At 45.0% G+C, this 17,884-nt stretch overlaps 1 protein-coding gene across 1 annotated transcript in view; it reads right to left on the bottom strand.

Moving 5' to 3' along the window:
* F8 (coagulation factor VIII) overlaps positions 1 to 17,884 on the bottom strand; it is a 55,635-nt gene that overhangs the window by 26,023 nt on the left and 11,728 nt on the right. Inside the window, exons 6-13 of the mRNA XM_007671570.4 lie at positions 16,871 to 16,987; positions 14,871 to 15,092; positions 14,078 to 14,342; positions 12,629 to 12,800; positions 11,834 to 11,927; positions 5,572 to 5,792; positions 2,200 to 2,350; positions 248 to 457 (exon numbers count right to left, since the gene is read on the bottom strand). Of these exons, the coding sequence (XP_007669760.3) occupies positions 248 to 457; positions 2,200 to 2,350; positions 5,572 to 5,792; positions 11,834 to 11,927; positions 12,629 to 12,800; positions 14,078 to 14,342; positions 14,871 to 15,092; positions 16,871 to 16,987 (1,452 nt within the window). The remainder of the gene's footprint in view (positions 1 to 247; positions 458 to 2,199; positions 2,351 to 5,571; positions 5,793 to 11,833; positions 11,928 to 12,628; positions 12,801 to 14,077; positions 14,343 to 14,870; positions 15,093 to 16,870; positions 16,988 to 17,884) is intronic.

The raw sequence follows: 17,884 nt of genomic DNA, 5'->3' as shown, positions 1-17,884 counted from the left end.
TAGAATACAGGTCTCTCTTTGACAAGAAAGAAAATGTAGCTTTCAAACTTTTCTCCAATTAAAAAAAATGATAATCGTGTCAAGGGGAATCAAATCTAACAGTTCAGTTCCCTTCCAGCCACTTCTTTTTTCACTCGGGGTCACCAACCAGAATGATTGCCTTCAGTATTAATATCTTGCTGAGGTAGCATATTCATCTATCTCCTGAGACTTCTAAGGTGGCACAGTAGATTTATGGGAAACTGACCTGGGTTTTCCATCGACATGAAGACGGTTTCTCCAGAGAATGGGAAGAGAATAAGGCTGTCCTCAAAGACCGTTTGATGCTGGAAGGTATACCCAGAGAAGAAGATAGACAGGAAGTTTGTCTGGGCTCCAACGCTCAGGATATGCCAGTATGCCACTTCATGCAAACAGACGGGCAGGTACAAACTGTTGAAAGCGTAGCCGTTGATGCCTGCAGAAGCAAGGAAGGCCCATGATCCTTTATGCCGTTGATTCTGATACCTTAGTTGACAGTGATAGTTTTAACAGCAGACTAACCTTTCCCAAGTAGAAATAAAATTCTCCCCTTAAAGATTGTCTCTATTTTTTTTTTAAATGGTATCTATTAAGCGCTTGCTATGTACCAGGCACTGTTCTAAGCACTAGGGTAGATACGAGTTAATCAGGTTGGACACAGTCCATGTCCCACATGGGGCTCACAGTCTCAATCCCTATTTTACAGATGAGGCACAGAGAAGTGAAGTGACATGCCCAAGATCACATAGCAGAAGAATGGCAGAGTTGGAATTAGAACCCAGGTCCTCTGGCTCCCAGGCCCGTGCTTTATCCACTAGGCCATGCTGTTCGTATTTCAGTTTGTTTAACATCTACTGCCAGTTTACAAATATTTTCTGCCAGAAAAGATCCATTAATAATGTAAAGGCTCTGAAAATCTAAAAAAGAGTAAGCAAGCATTCTCTTGAGTAGCGAATAATTTCGGTACACAATGCAATGCTTTTCTTTTCTTTACTCCTTTCTTCTAGATGAAGTTCAATAAGGAAAAGAGAAAGTTACCACAGGGTTAGGGCCTGAAATCTCTAGGCTCCACCCTCATTACTGGTTGGGGAAAGATGGACTGGGCAGAAGGACAGCAGAAAAATACCTGATTGTCTTAGTGGATTACAAGCTAAATAAGAATTTAATGTAATTTATAAACCATAAAGAGAATGGGGAAATATAAACGGGAGTGTGACATGCAGTGATCAGGAAATATTCCTTCCATTATAGTCAGATTTTTATTTAACTAGTGTATCAAGTTTCCTTTTTTTCATTTTTAAAAAATATTTGTTAAGCACTGGGGTACATAAAGTACATCAAGCACTGCTCTAAGCACTGGGGTAGATAAGACAATCAGGTTGGACAGTCTCTGTCCCGCATAGGGCCCACAGTGTAAGTCAGAGGGAGGAGGATTTAATCTCCATTTTACAGATGGGGTAACTGAGGCACAGAGAAGTGAAGTGACTTGCCCAACCTCAAACAGCAGGCAAGCAGAACTGGTATCAGAACCCAGGTCCTCTGACTCCCAGGCCTGTGCTCTTTCCACTAGGCCACTTGTCGATCTCTACACTTTAAGAAGGACAAAGAAAATTAGAAAGGTTGTAGGGAAATACAACAAAAATGATTAAGGGGCTAATAAATGATGACAACGATAGATAGGAAAAGGAAAGGTTAAAGTAATTGAGATTATCTGGCCTGAAAAGGATAGATGATTTAATAATGGCCTTCAAGCCTACCCACTGGGACATTAAGAAGGACATGGGACGTACAGCTTTCTATTTGCACAAAGGACAGAGGAGCGGAAACAGGTTTAAATTTCAAGAGGAAATCTGATCAGGCATCTGGAAGAATACTTTCCTATAAGCGTGCTAACCAAGAGGAGTATAGACTCTCCGTCCGTGAAGATGTTTTAAAGGGTAATTGGGTAATTCACCTGCCTGATGAGCTTCTTATGGGCAGGGACTGGGTCTGTTGTTGCATTATATGCTCCCAAGTGCTTATTACAGTGCTTTGCACACAATAAGTCTCAATAAATATGAACAGAGTCAAGGAGTGAGCTCCTCTGACCTCCATCTTGCTTTTAGATTCAATTTTTTTTCAAAAAACAATTGCCTTATTCCCAGTTGGAGTCTGGGCTCTAGCAGGCAGTCTACTCACTGTTCATCACATTTGAGGTCTGAAATTCCGGATCCTGGACGTCGACGCTGTCCGGTTCTGTGCAGAAGCGCTGAACGTTCTCTGCTAGGTACCAGCTACGATTCTCGTCGAAGACGGAAAACAGAATGATATTCTTCTTGTCTGACATCATCTGGGAAGCAGAGGGAGCAAGAAGGTGTCTGTCACTGGGTTAATAATGATTTGTGGTGGAGGCTTTATGACTATATTTACTATATGAGAACGTTAGTTCAATAGCCCTTCCTTGATAAAATCCTTAAACCCCTATGTTACTCTCTGGGTCACTATATAAGACCATACAGCTTCTATGTTGACATTTATATTTACTAAGCCAATTCTCAGTTCCCACTACCCTCTAGTCAGATATTTATTGTTTTATTGTACTCTCCCAAGCTCTAGTACACAGTAAATGCTTAATAAATACAATTGACTGAATGAGAAATGCTTACCGATGGCACCAAAGAAGGTGAACTCCGTTTTGAAATCTTCTTATTGGTTATCCTAAAACGTCTTTCCAGACTAACCCGTTTTTGCAATTGCCCTTACTTGTGGTATTCATATCAAGTTTACCATATTAGATAAAAGGGGAAAACTAAAAATCGAAAATCAGGTCAACTAAAAGTTAAAGGTTGCCATAGCAAGTGATCACTGTGTTTTGGATGGTAAAATCAAAATGAGTCTGGATTTGAGACTTCCAGTACTCTCCTAAAATTTGATCATTCAGAATGAAAAGTTAGTTTTACATTGCAATACATTCCAGAAAATTCCAAGTACTTAATACATATTCAATCTTTAGATTGTGATTTTCATGGATGAATATGAATATTGCACAAAATCTTAAAAACTTACCCTGTCTATCCCTGTAAAAACACCTTCATCATTACCACTGAGAGGTGTGTGGGAAGACGCACATCAGGTTAAAACAGGATCCCACCTGCTTTATATATCTACCCACAATCTCAGAGACATTCATTCATTTCCCCATTACCTCCTCTTAGTGCTTAGAATAGTGCTTGGCACATAGTAAGGGGTTCACAAGTACCATTATTATTATTACTCACACCCATTAATAGAAATAACTCGCAGACTTGTGTTTTCCACTCAGAGGAAAAGGAAAATTCCAAATTCAGGATCTCAAATTACTTTTAGAACCACTCAGATACCTGCAAAAAATGACATTATTTCCAGAGGAGTTAAACTGGATTGGTTCTCCAACATGACCCCTATTTATTGAGTGCTTATTCTGAGCAGAGCACTGTACTAAGCCCTTGGAAGAGCACAATCCAACATTACATTTTGCTCACAGATCCTCCCCTCAAGAGAAGAAATGGATCCAGTTCAACTTTTGAGAAAATTCACCCCCACCCCACCCCCCCACCTCCAGCTTTTTGCAAGTGCCTCAGTGATTCTAAATCTACCTCATCAGATTCACGGCTGCTAGAGAAGCTTTTAAAAACTCAGAGAGGTAAGTGACTCCTTAGATTGCCAATTCCAACGACTCCCTTCCATTAACATGGATAATGGAATATTGGCTGAAATTGCTTTAGATTGTAGCTTAAGGTGATCTTTTCAAAAGCTAAAAATGGTGAAAAGAAAAATCTCCGTTTTAGTTTGGAGCAATAAGGCATTTGTAGGCATTTTATATAAATATGTGTGATGACGTGTTGAGTGGCCATTCACAAGCTGACGTCTCACTTTTCTTAAAGTGCCGTTAGGCTTGCTGCTGGGCTCCATAGTCCTTCATCAGAATGTCTCTTTGGGACCTTGCAGTAGGCATTTCAAAAGCTATTTCAAAAGCTACCTCACCAGACCATTTAAAATTTGTTTCAGGAGGTGAGGAGGGGGAATTAATTGAACATGGTCTTTCATCTTACACCCCCAAAGGCCAAAACTACATAAAATGTTGTATTTTACTATAAACTTTTTATAGGAATTTCTTTATAAGTGAAAAATGATAAATGCATTTATAACTGTCGTATTCAGTCAAAATTCAAATGTAACTTTAGGGTACCATATAGTTGTTTTTCTAAGAGGTGAGAAGTGGCTGGCTATTTGGTGAAACAGAAATATCTTGTTTTCCCTTATGGAATAGCATATATTATGAGGCCAGAAATATAAACCCTAGCCAGCTACTGCCAAAAGAATAATAATAATAATGGAATTTGTTAAGCACTTCTTATGTGCCAGGCACTGTTCTAAACACTGGAATGATGGTATTTGTTAAGCACTTACTATGTGCCAAGCACTATTCTAAGCACTGGGGTAGATACAAGGTAATCAGGTTGTCCCACGTGGGGCCTCACAGTCTTAATCTCCATTTTACAGATGAGGTCACTGAGGCACAGGAAAATTAAGTGACATGCCCAAAGTCACATAGCTGACAAGTGGCAGAGCAGAATTAGAACCCATGACTTCTGATTCCCAAGCCCGTGCTCTTTCCACTAAGCCACGCTGCTTCTTTATCCATTCAATCATATTTACTGAGTGCTTAGTGTGTGCAGAGCAATAAAGAGAGACAAACTCTACCCACAACAAGCTTGATGGAGTTGTATTTGTTAAGCGCTTTCTATGTGCCAGGCACTGTACTAAGCCCTGGGTTGGGTAAAGCAACTGGGGTTGGACACAGTCCCTGTCCCACGTGGAGTTCACACTCTTAATCCCCATTTTACGGATGAGGTAACTGAGGCCCAGAGAAGTGAAGTGACTGGCCCAAGATCACCCAGCAGATATATATATCTACCCACAATCTCAGAGACATTCATTCATTCCCCCATTACCTCCTCTTAGTGCTTAGAATAGTGCTTGGCGCATAGTAAGGGGTTCACAAGTACCATTATTATTATTACTCACACCCATTAATAGAAATAACTCGCAGACTTGTGTTTTCCACTCAGAGGAAAAGGAAAATTCCAAATTCAGGATCTCAAATTACTCTTAGAACCACTCAGATACCTTCTGACGCTCAGGCCCGTGCTCTACCCACTAGGCAACAGTGTTTCTCTGTGGCGAGGGATGAAGGTGCTAGAACATGACTCAAGGGGTTCCTATAGAAACACACACACACATAGGTGTCTACAGCCCATCATTCCTTAGCAGGATATCAATCAGTGGTATTTACTGAGCACTTTCTGTGTGGAAGAGTTTCACTGGCAGCACCCCAATCCGGCCCAATTTGGACACCATTCATTCAATAGCATTTATTGAGAGCTTACTATGTGCAGAGCACTGTCCTAAGCGCTTGGAATGTACAATTTGGCAACAGATAGAGACAATCCCTGCCCAATGATGGGCTCACAGTCTAATCTGATGGGCTCCCAGTCTTGGCAAGCAGAGGGGAGGGAGGGGGAGACTTACCTGGTTTCCCCTTTTATCCACTGATCCTTTAAAGCAGATGAGAAGTGGGCCGATGAGCCCGGAGGCCAGGTCTCGCTCCGGGTCGACGGAACTGGAGTAGAAACGAGTCAGGCAGCGGGGATCGGACTTGGTCGGCCCGTCCTCTGGAGTCACGGTCCATAGGTACTTGAACGTCTCACCAGGAGAAATCGGAAAATCCTTCAGCTCCTTAAAACTTGATCCTGGCCCAGAATCAGTCAGACCAACAGTCAGTGGAATTTACCGGTCGCTTACTGTGTATAGAGCATTGTATTAAGCATTTGGGAGAGTCTTCATTCATTCATTCATTCAATTGTATTTATTGATTGCTCACTGTGTGCTAAGCACTTGGAAAGTACAATGCGGCAATAGATGGAGACAATCCCTACCCAACAATGGGATCGCAGGCTAGAAGGGCGGAGACAGACAACAAAACAAAACAAGTAGACAGGCATCAACAGCATCAAAATAGATAGAATTATATACACCCATAATTCATAAAATGAATAAAATAATAAATATGTACAAATACGCCCAAGTGCTGTGGGGCGGGGAGGGGGTAGAGCAGGAGGAAGGGAGTAGGGGTGATGGGGAGGGGAAGAGGGGCGGAGGGAAGGGGGGGGTCAGTCTGGGAAGGTCTCCTGGAGGAGGTGAGCTCTCAGTAGGGCTCTGAAGAGGGGAAGAGAGTTAGTTTGGCGGATGTGAGGAGGGAGGGCATTCCAGGTCAGTGGTAGGACGTGGGCCAGGGGTCGCCAGTGGGACAGGCGAGGACGAGGCCCAGTGAGGAAGGAGGTGAGCCGCAGAGGAGTGGAGTGTGCGGGCTGGGCTGGAGAAGGAGAGAAGGGCGGTCAGGTAGGAGCGGGGCCACGTGATGGAGAGCCTCGAAGCCAAGAGTGAGGAGTTTTTGTTTTGTGTGGAGGTCGATAGGCAACCACTGAAGATTTTTGAGGAGGAGGTGACATGCTCAGAGAATTTCTGTAGAAAGATAATCTGGGCAGCAGAGTGAAGAATAGACTGAAGTGGGGAGACACAGGAGGTTGGGAGATCAGAAAGGATTCTGATGCAGCCATCCAGTTGGGATAGGTAATTGTAATAGAGTAAGCAGATCGGGGACCCCTCGGGAGTGGGGGGCGGGGAGGTCCCAAGAGAAGCAGCATGGCTCGGTGGAAAGAGCGTGGGCTTGGGAGTCAGAGGTCATGGGTTCGACTCCCAGCTCTTCCACTTGTCAGCTGTGTGACTGAGGGCAAGTCACTTCACTTCTCTGTGCCTCAGTTACCTCATCTGTAAAATGGGGATTAACTGTGAGCCTCACGTGGGACAACCTGATTACCCTGTATCTGCGGCAGCGCTTAGAACAGTGCTCTGCACATAGTAAGCGCTTAGCAAATACCAACATTATTAAGCAGCATGGATCAGTGGGAGGGGCCGGGGCTGGGGAGTTAGAGGTCATGGGTTCGGATCCCGGCTTCACCGCCTGTCAGCTGTGTGATTTGGGGCAGGTCACTTCGCGTCTCTGTGCCTCAGTGACCTCATCTGTGGGGTGGGGATGAAGACTGTGGGCCCCGCGTGGGACAGCCTCATCGCCTTGTGTCCTCCCCAACATTTGGAACAGTGCTTTGCACCCGCTAAGCGCTTAGCGAATGCCATCATTATTATTATTATTTGCCTAACTCTCTCTCTTCCCCTCTTCAAAGCCCTACTGAGGGCTCACCTCTTCCAGGAGGCCTTCCCAGACTGAACCCTCCCTTTCCCTCTGCCCCTCCCCATCGCCCCTCCTCCCTCCCTCTGCTCTACCCCCTTTCCCCTCCCCACAGCACTTGTGCGTATTGGTATATATTATTTCTTACTCTATTTTATTAATGACGTGTATATATCTATGATTCCATTTCTCCCGAGGATATCTACGCCAAGACTACTTGTTTTGTTTCGTTCTGTTTTGCTTTGCTGGTCTGTCACCCTCGTTTAGACTGCGAGCTCGTTGTGGGGCCGGGATTGTCGCTATCTGTTGCCGACTTGTACGTTCCAAACGTGCTCTGCACATAGTGAGGGCTCAATAAATACGATTGAATGAAGGCGAGAAGAGGAGTTCAGGTGGGAAATTTAAGCTATTTCTATCCCAGCGCTGCCACTCGTCAGCTGTGTGACTGTGGGCAAGTCACTGAACTGCTCCGTGCCTCAGTGACCTCATCTGGAAAATGGGGATGGAGACTGTGAGCCCCCCCCCGTGGGACAACCTGATTCCCCTGTGTCTACCCCAGCGCTTAGAACAGTGCTCTGCACATAGGAAGCGCTTAACAAATACCAACATTATTATTCTAAGTAAAGAATGTTTCAATAGATCCCGCCAGGTGGCAGCAACAGCCCTTTGAAGGTAACCCTTTATAACAGTATTGGTATTTGTTAAGCGCTTACTAGGTGCCGAGCACTGTTCTAAGCGCTGGGGGAGATACAGGGTCATCGGGTTGTCCCCCGGGAGACTCACAGGCTTCATCCCCATTTTACAGATAAGGTCACTGAGGCCCAGAGAAGTGAAGTGACTCGCCCACAATCACACAGCTCACCAGTGGCAGAGCTGGGAGTCGAACCCATGACCTCAGACTCCCAAGCCCGTCCTCTTTCCACTGAGCAACCCTTACCAGATTACCCAACAATTCCCAATTCCCAAACCCTGCCATCCGATCTCTTGGGTGTCCCATCTGCGTGCGAGCAGCGTGGCTCAGTGGAAAGAGCCGGGGCTTCGGAGTCAGAGGTCGTGGGTTCGACTCCCGGCTCTGCCACTTGTCAGCTGTGTGAGTTTGGGCAAGTCAGTTAACTTCTCTGTGCCTCAGTCACCTCATCTGTAAAATGGGGATTAAGACTGCGAGCCTCACGTGGGACAACCTGATTATCCTGTATCTCCCCCAGCGCTTAGAACAGTGCTCTGCACATAGTAAGCGCTTAATAAATACCAACATTATTGTTAGCAACTTTTGCTTCCCAAGCCTCCCTCCCCCCAAGCATCCCTAGTAACCTTCAGGGGAATCGCAGCGTAGCCTAATGGATAGAGCACAGACCTGACAGTCGGAAGGCCCTAGGCTCAAATCCCCGCTCTGCCACTGGTCTGCCGTGACCTTGGGCAAATCGCTTCACTTCTGGGTGCCTCAGTTACCTCATCTGCAAAATGGGGATTAAGACTTTGAGACCCATGTGGGATGTGGACTGGGTCCACCCTGATTAGCTTGTAGCTGCCCCAGTGCTCAGAACAGTGCTTGGCAGCATGGCTTAGTGGAAAGACCACAGGCTTGGGAGTCAGAGGATGTGGGTTCTAATCCCAGTTCTGCCGCTTGTCTGCTGTGTGATCTTGGGCAAGCCACTTAGCTTCTCTGTGCCTCAGTTACCTAATCTGTAAAATGGGGATTAAAACTCTAAGCTCCACCTGGGACAACCTGATTACCTTGTACCTACCCCAGGGCACATAGTAAGCGCTTAACAAATACCATTATTATTATTAACAAATACCATTACAAGAAAAAAAATCAGATAATCAGATAGTGTGGGAGAAAACACAGATAGATTTACCAGGGGCTCTACTCCTTACTCCTTAATTTCTTCACCTGAGTGGAAAAAACAAATACTTGCCCCTGGCCCTCTCAAATGAGAGGCTCTGTGAGAATTTCATATAAAATTTACTCTAAGTTCAAGGAATTCATTTTCCCAGTCTTTTCTTGAAGAGGAGGAAGAGAAAGAATTGTATCCCTTCTGATACCACATAGCTGGGATTCATTTCTTCATGCATGCTTTGCCCGTTTGATGATGATCATGGTATTTGTTAAGCGCTTACTATGTGCCAAGCACTGTTCTAAGCACAGAAGTACTAGTATAAAACAGAAATTTCTTTCACTGCTCACCTTCCATCCAGTCAGATCACATAGCAACAACAAGTAGCTGCTGGCAACTCCTCCTTGAACACGGACCACAATTTGCAACAGGACACAACACTAGCAACAGCACAGCTGCTGGGAACTCCTTCTTATAAGCAGATGATATTGCAGCCAAATGTAGCCACTGGGACCTCATCGTAATTAACGGTAACGATGTTAGCTGCCGGAAAGCTCATTATAAACAGGGAACGTGTCTCCGGCTCGGTTGCACTGTACTCTCCCAAGTGCTTAGCACAATGCTTCTGCACACAGTATATGCTCAATAAATATCATTGCTGAGGATGACGATAGGAACTCCCGCTTTTAAATAGAAGAAACAGTGTGGCTGCTGAAAACTCCTCCTTACACAGCGGAAATACAGACACTACACGGGAGCTGCCGGGAACTCCTGCTTATATATAGAAAATGGAGAGACTTCAGCAGCTGTGTTCTTTTCTCTGGGAACATACAGAGCACAGGCCTGGGAGTCAGAAGGCCCTGGGTTCTAATTCTGTCCGTCACTTGTCCGCTGCGTGATCTTGGGCAAGCCACTTAACTTCTCTACGTCTCACTTACCTCATCTGTAAAATGGGGATTAAGACTGAGAGGTCCTTCAGGGGTATAGATTACATTCAACCCGATCATCTTGCATCTGCCCCAGTGTCTAGTAGAGTGTCTGGCACATAGTAAGTGGTGAATAAATACTATAATAAGACTGTATATATACACATGCATATAAAAGACTGTGAAATCTACACGCTTTTCTCAAGGAATACATCCAGCAGCTTCACTGTCTCATTGTATCCCCATATCCAATAAATATGTAGTCTTAGGACCTGAAGTCTCCTTACGATTCATCCATCATTTTCAGCTGGAGACTCCATCATCATTAGAGTTGACCCAGTTGGGGTGTTAATGCCCTGACTGGTGATTGGCTGGCAAGAAGGGAGAGGGCTGCACTCTTCCATAACAGAAAAATCCCATTGACTGCTCCTTTTCTAGGGTGGGAACAGCCAGCCCTATCTTCTGTGCCCCTGTTGTGTGATTCCCTTTGAAAGGTAACTGCCGTTCACCCACTGGAATGTTGAGGTGGGAGAAGAGAAAAGGAAAGAAGGAAGGGAGGAAGGAAAGAAGGAGGGGAGGAAGAAAGGGAGGGAAGGAGGCAGGGAGGAAGAGAGGAAGGAAGGAGGGTGGAAGGAAGAAAGGTAGGCATATTAGTGTGTCTCTCCCCATTTGGACTGTAAACTAGCTGTGGGCAGGGAATATGTCTATTCATTCTTATACTGTATGTTCCCAAGCATTTAGTACAGTGCTCTGCACACAGTAAGTGCTCAATAAACATGATTGACTAAGAAGGAAGAAAAACACCTAATCCAGTATTCTATATGCAGTGCTTGATGACAGCAAGAGTTATAAGTACATATATGTGCAAATGGAGACAGAAGACCTCCTGGGGACTTAAGGATCATAATTATGGTACTCCCTAAGCACTTTGTGCCAAGCACATTGCTAAGCATTGGGTAGATACAAGTTAATCAGGTTGGACACAGTCCCTGTCCCACATGGGACTCACAGTCTTAATCCCCATTTTACAGATGAGGGAACTGAGGCACAGAGAAGTGAAGTGACTAGCCCAAGGTCACACAGAAGACACATGGCAGAGCTGGGATTAAAACCCACGTCCTCTGCCTCCCAGACCCATCTTCTTTCCTATAAGCTACACTGCTTTTCTACGGCTCATGAGGGTGAAAAGACAGAAAGGTATGGGAAGAAGAGAACAATAAGACAATCACAGAATGAAAGGAGAGGAAAATAGGGAGAGAAAAGGGGGGAAAAGAACAAAATTCCTCTACCCCAGATGGAATGGACAAGTCGGGAATAAAGGGAATGGCTGAAAGAGTTGCCAGCTTGCTTTTTTCTTTTTTCCTGGGGTCTCCAGAGGTTACCTCTGTTGATCACAAGCCCTTCTGAAGCACGGTTCTTCTACAGACAGGTCTGACTGTAATGTGTGTGTGTGTATGTGTATGTTGGTAGATTTTATATTTACTTACTCTTTCCTACCTCCTGCCTCACTATTTGCCCTGAAAAGATTGGCTACCTTGAGCTAGGATCTTGTGGATTCTCCCAGTTACAGCTGTGAGGGGAGATGAAGAGATTATGAAGAAGAAAAGCTATCACAGATACAAAATTGCCAGGCATGGAGCAGATAAATAATCCTCTAACTACTGACTAATGGAAAACTTCTAAGAAGGAACATGATAATAACCAACAGTTCCATCCAATCCCACAGATCACCTTGCTGACTTATCAAAATATTTGATTCACTATCTTTCATTAATTCATACCTGTATTCTTTCCCCGTGAATGCAAAGGACTGACACTTCTGAGGCCATAGGGATAGATGTTGTAGGGTCGGCTGGCTTGATTCTTGAACATTACCTGAAAGATAAAACAAAGCAACCACTTAAAAACAAAGGCAAGGGAGCAGAGGGGCTTGGATAAGAAAGCCCCGTGAAAAACAGCCTGCTTATAAGAAAACAGGGAAGCAATTTTCCCCATCTCTACCAGGAAGACCTCCTAAAAACATCCCAAAATTAATTTCTCTTTAACCAGAAAAGTTTAACAGAATTGTGCTTATCCACTTTCAACTCCTGCCCTCTTCCCACTAGTGTAAGTGGAGGGGATATTTGGATTTTTCTGCATAACCAGGAGAGAGGATACAGCCAGGCAATGTGTTTCTGTCAGCCTGAGTCCCTTAGCGTTTAAGACCAATGGAGTTCTAAAGAGTCTTTTAGCTCCTGGAGTGCTTAGTACAGTGCTTGACATGTAATAAGCCCTTAACAAATACCATTATTATTATTATTGTTATTATTATGGAGGTATAGGGAGGTGAGTGGCTTTTGCGACTGAATATTTCTGGCACTTGACGTGGGTGTCCATCCATCTTATAAACTAAAGAAATCTACTTTACCAAATTCAGAACAAAAGGAACCTATTACCTCAAACTGTGCTATGGCAGGAAGAGACAGTGGCAATAACCATTTGGTCTGAGCATGGGCCAGGAGCTAGAAAGGTAGCAAGTTCAGCAGAAGTTCACCTGACTTTCCAGACTCCTCTTACCAGCTTTCCATTTGCCTTACCAAAAGTTGATCCCCAACTTCTCCGTAGAGCAGAGGTCCCAGGATTCCCGATTCCCGTGGCAAAGACAGGCGGGTCTTAAAGGTTTGATCTGTATAAGCCACAAATCGAACTTTCTTGTACTTTTTGCCAATTCGTTGAGGACCAGACTTCAAGTACTGACTTTCATAATTTCTGCAGGGGAGAAAAAGAGAGGAGGGATTGAACTGTAGCTCCTTTGGCATTTTTTTTTTCTGTGAACCAGGGGTTGGTGCAGGAAATCCTCTATTGTTATCAGCACTTAATACAATGAAAGCTGTGCAGCCAGGAAGTTAGTTCTGAGGAAATGGAGAAGAGTGTAGAATCCCTGTCATCCTGGACTTACTTTCTGCTGAGACAAGCTGGAGACTTTCTGAACTGGATGTGTTGGTGACATCGGACAGATCCCTAGTCTCCCCATAATCAAAGCGCTATTAAAATCACATCTCCTCCGGGAAGCCTTCCCTGACTAATCAATCGATGGAATGTACTGAGTGGTTACTGTCAGTCACTCGTATTCCCTGAGCGCTTACTGTGTTCAGAGCACTGTACTAAACGCTTGGGAGAGTGCAATATAACAACATAACAGACATATTCCCGGCCCACAACGAGCTCACAATCTAGTGGAAAAAATATGTGTTCAGAGCACTGCGTACTAAGTATTTGGGAGGGTCTAATACAACAGAGTTCACTTCGCTTCTCTGTGCCTCAGTTACCTCGTCTGTAAAATGGGGATTAACTGGAAGCCTCAATGTGGGACAACCTGATGACCCTGTATCTACCCCAGCGCTTAGAACAGTGCTCGGCACGTAGTAAGCGCTTAACAATACCAACATTATTATTATTGGAAGTGATCCCTTCCCATCAGCAGCTTACAGTCTAGGGGGGAGACTGGCAAAATTAAATTACAGTTAGGGGAAATAGCAGAGTATAAGTGTTAGAGGTTAGGGTGATATCGAGGTGCTTAAGGGGTACAGAGTGATATGCGTAGGTGACACAGCTCACCCCACGTGGAACATCACTTCAGTTAACTTCCAGATGCAAGGCATGAAAGCGGGCATCCCACAGCAAAATGCCCCAACAAGATATGAACACTAATCTCTTTAAATTCGATTCTCTGCTTGCTCTCTCCTATTTATCCCCATTCTCTGCTTGCTCTCTCCTATTTATCCCTTAATCCCCATTTTAATAAAGAAAGAGTGCAGAAGTTGATGTCTTTGGAGGTGTGTTTTCTCAGTAATATTTATTCAATCGATCTTATGTATTGAATGCTTATTTTGTGCAGAGCACTGTACTAAGTGCTTAGAAGAGTAAACTTTAACAGAGTTGATAAAAACGTTCCCTATCCACCACAGCTAGCTCACAATCTAGAGGGCTGTAAGTTCCCCGTGTGCTTAGCACTGACCCGTGCATATGCTTGTAAACATTCTCACCTGTCCGAGAAGGTATTTTTAGTGGGTACATAGTCCCAGTCCTCTTCCTCGACCGCAATGAAGTGAAGCCATTTCTTAGGGTGATTCTTAGCAACAGATCGGACTTGGATGGAATTAGGAGAGTCGTCGTCATCGAATACGAACACCTCTGCCTCCGAATCGTACAGTTCCTCATTATCATAAAAGTCATCGTGCTCCAAACCTTTCATCTGCTTCTTGGGCTCCTCGGGGCAGATTTCAATGTTGACATACGCTTTCATGCCATCTAGAATCAAACAAACCAAGCGTCCGTCCTCCGTGAGAAGCCCTGGGAACCTGCATCAGGGATGAAAATTCCCTAACTGCGATAGTAATTCGTTCCTGCCCCAACTACTGTCTGCTCCACATCTTCCCTTCAAGCTCCCAACTGACCAAGCTCAGAGCTTCAACTTGCAGTCAGTCAGCAGTATTTTTTGAGTGTTTACTGCATGCAGAGCACTAAGCGCTTGGCAGTGAACAGCACGGAAGAGTTGGTAGAAACATTCCCTGCCCACCGGAAGCTTGGAGTCTAGAGGCGAAAACAGACATTAAAATAAATTTGCAGACATGTCCATAAGTGCAGTGGGGCTGAGGGTGAGGTAAATACCAATGCCTTAAAGGGTATGGGTCCAAGTGCATAAGAAAGGCAAGAACTGAATATGGATTTCTTGATGGAATTGATCCTCAATTACGCTCTCTTATCTCAGTCTTTCCCTCCACCCGCATGCTCCCAATCCCCACTCAGCCCACCCCCCGGGCCCGGCCCGGATATTACCATTCCGATGAGATGAGATCTGACAAGACATGAGGAACCTCCCCGTGTCCGTAGGCGCTGTCTGGGCAGTGAGGAAGGAAGCCGGGGAGATTTCCAAGGAGGTCTCGCGATGATTCCTCACTAGAAATGTGTGCCCTTCGAGGACAATAGAGTGCACTTCTGGGGCAGTGCCCATTCCGATCACATGCCAGTGGATCGGCTTTTGCTTGCACACGTTCAGATCTGCGGGTGAAGAATGACAATACTACTACTAATAATAATTGTGGTATTTGTTAAGTGCTTATTATGTACAGTACTAATCTCTGGGTTGGATACAAGCAAATCAGGTTGGACACAGACCCTCCATGTAGGGCTCACAGTCTTAATCCCCATTTTAATAATAATAATGTTGGTATTTGTTAAGCGCTTACTATGTGCAGAGCACTGTTCTAAGCGCTGGGGTAGATACAGGGTAATCAGGTTGTCTCTCGTGAGGCTCACAGTTAATCCCCATTTGACAGATGAGGTAAATGAGGCACAGAGAAGTTAAGTGATTTTACAGGCAAGGGAACTGAGGCCCAGAGAAGTGAAGCTACTTGCCCAAGGTCACACAGCAGACAAAGGGAGGAGCAAGGATTAGAACCCAGGTCCTTCTGAGGCAGCTGTGCCCGGGGCCAGAGAATTGAGAGGTGGCCAGACACCTGTTGTGCCATCAAGGCTTTCACTTCCTTCCCAACTTGGCCTGGCCCCTGTGGGGGCGGGGAAAAAAAGCAAGTTCACAACTCTTTTAGTTGTTTTCTTTATTGCTCCAGGACTTTACACCCAGTAAGAATTCAGTTATTTAGTTAGCAGGGAGTCTGTCTTCTAATTCTACTGTATTATACATTCCCAAACAGTACAGTGCTCTACACAATAAGCACTCAATAAATACCACTGATTGACTGATTAGAATTGCTTCACAGGAGGCTGGTTAGCAGGACCAGTGTCAGGCAGGAGAGTGAGTCTTCTGCTTGGCATATTTCAGTCCCCATGACTCTTGGAGGAGTACGACACAGTAATATGACAGACACGTTTCCTGTCCACAATGAGCTGACATATATTAAGCACCGCTGACCCTTCTCCACCTGAAAGCAGTGTGGCCTAGTGGAAAAAGCACGGGCCTGGAAGTCAGACTACGTGGGTTTTAATCCCAACTCCTCCACGTCTGCAGTGTGAACTGGGGCAAGTCACTTCACTTCTCTGTGCCCCAGTTACCTCATCTGTCACGTGGGTAAGGACAAGGACTTACATGGGGCAAGCACCGTGTCTGACCTGATTACCTCGTATCTACCCCAACGCTTAGATCAGTGCTGTGGTTGGAAGGCCCCCTATCCCCACCCCCAGCAGGCTAGTGCTCAATTCACAGCTCTGACTAAAAACTTTAACAGCCATCCACTCAGAAAAACTCAAACCTGAATGCTCCCCGTGAGTTAATAAAAATAGGTTGAGGAGGATAAGGGTAAAACCTGACTCTTATTGTGCGTGCTTTCTGTAACCATAACAGTGGGCAATTTTCATTTTAAAAGTACATAAATATCAACTTCAACATAGTCCTCAGGCCTTTTCTAATGAGCTAATAATTAGGAAATAACACCAGTGACACAACTAACAACCACATTGTCAGTGGTCACGGGTATCCCATGTTAATGAGTCAGATACCACAGCATACGCATGGTTGATTGAAAGAGGGCAGGGATCACGTCTACTACTCGGTTGTATTCTCCCAAACACTTAGTACGGTGATCAGCCCAGACTTAACGCTCAATAAAGACTATTGTTTGATTGGCTGGAGTCGGCCAGAAAGTCCCGGCCAGTGTGGATAAGAGTGCACTTGGTCATTCCTTTCCCTCTTCGGGTTAAAGTTCCTCTGGTGCTTCCCAGTTCAATTTCGCATGTCCCTATTTCCAACTCACATCTCTTCAAGAAGTCTGGCCTTTCCCTTCCACCGACACAGTGGGGTTTCTTGGAACAGCTGAACTTACCCGGCAGGGAGCCATTCGCAAAGCCATTGATGGTGTGCATGTTTGACCGGAAATTCCAGGAGCGTGAATCCCGGTCTGGAGTAGGTAAGCCATCTTTTTTTGAGTACCAACTTCTCCCTGAGGAGAGAGGAGGCAGAAAATGAACTGCTCAACGGGTGGAGAAGCAGGATGGCATAGCGTATAGAGCTCGGCCTGGGAGTCAGAAGGTCATGGTTTCTAATCCTGGCTCTGCCACTTGTCTGCTGTGCGACCTAGGCCTCTTCCCATCAGTTCTCTGGCCTCTGCCCTTCAGTTCTCTGCCCCTCAACTCTCTGTCCTCTGCCCCTCAGCTCTCTGCCCTCTGCCCCTTCTCTGTGCCCCAGCTCCCTCATCTGTAAAATGGGGATTAAGACTGTGAGCCCCACATGGGAGAACCCGATTGCCTTGTATCTACTCCAGTGCTTAGAACAGTGCTTGGCACATAGTAAGTGTGCCACTATTATTATTATTATTGTTTCTCTTCTCCCCTTGAGCCAATCAGCAGGAGAGGTCTTGCTTGGAAATGTCATTTGCAAATACAGTCTAGGGACCAAGCCCCCCGACATCCCACCCACACCTCACGGTGGAGGAATGAAGCAATCTGAAGTAGGGCAGGGTTTCTGCCAATAGTGGTGAAGATTTCTGACTGAAGAACCATCTAGGGCTTCGTGCATGTTGGAAAGGCTCAGCAGGAATCTGGAAAATAGCAGGCTAAAAGTAATAATGATCGTGTCAGTTGATTGTATTTATTAAGTGCTCACTCTATGCAGAGTACTGTACTAAGCACTTGGGAGAGTACAATTATAACAATATAACAGACACATCCCTTTCCCACAGTGAGCTTACAGTCTAGAGGGGCAGACAAACAATGATAAAGATAAATAAACAAACAAATAAATAAATAAATAAATAAATAAATAAATAAATAAATAAATTGGAAGCGGGGAGCGAGTCTGGGTGATGCAGAAGGGAATGGGAGAAGAGGAAAGGGGGGCT

The sequence above is a fragment of the Ornithorhynchus anatinus genome, chromosome 6, assembly GCF_004115215.2.
Source record: "Ornithorhynchus anatinus isolate Pmale09 chromosome 6, mOrnAna1.pri.v4, whole genome shotgun sequence".
Classification (NCBI taxonomy): Eukaryota; Metazoa; Chordata; class Mammalia; order Monotremata; family Ornithorhynchidae; genus Ornithorhynchus; species Ornithorhynchus anatinus.
Note: the sequence above shows the minus strand (reverse complement) of the source record. Positions and strands in the feature narration are given on the sequence as shown.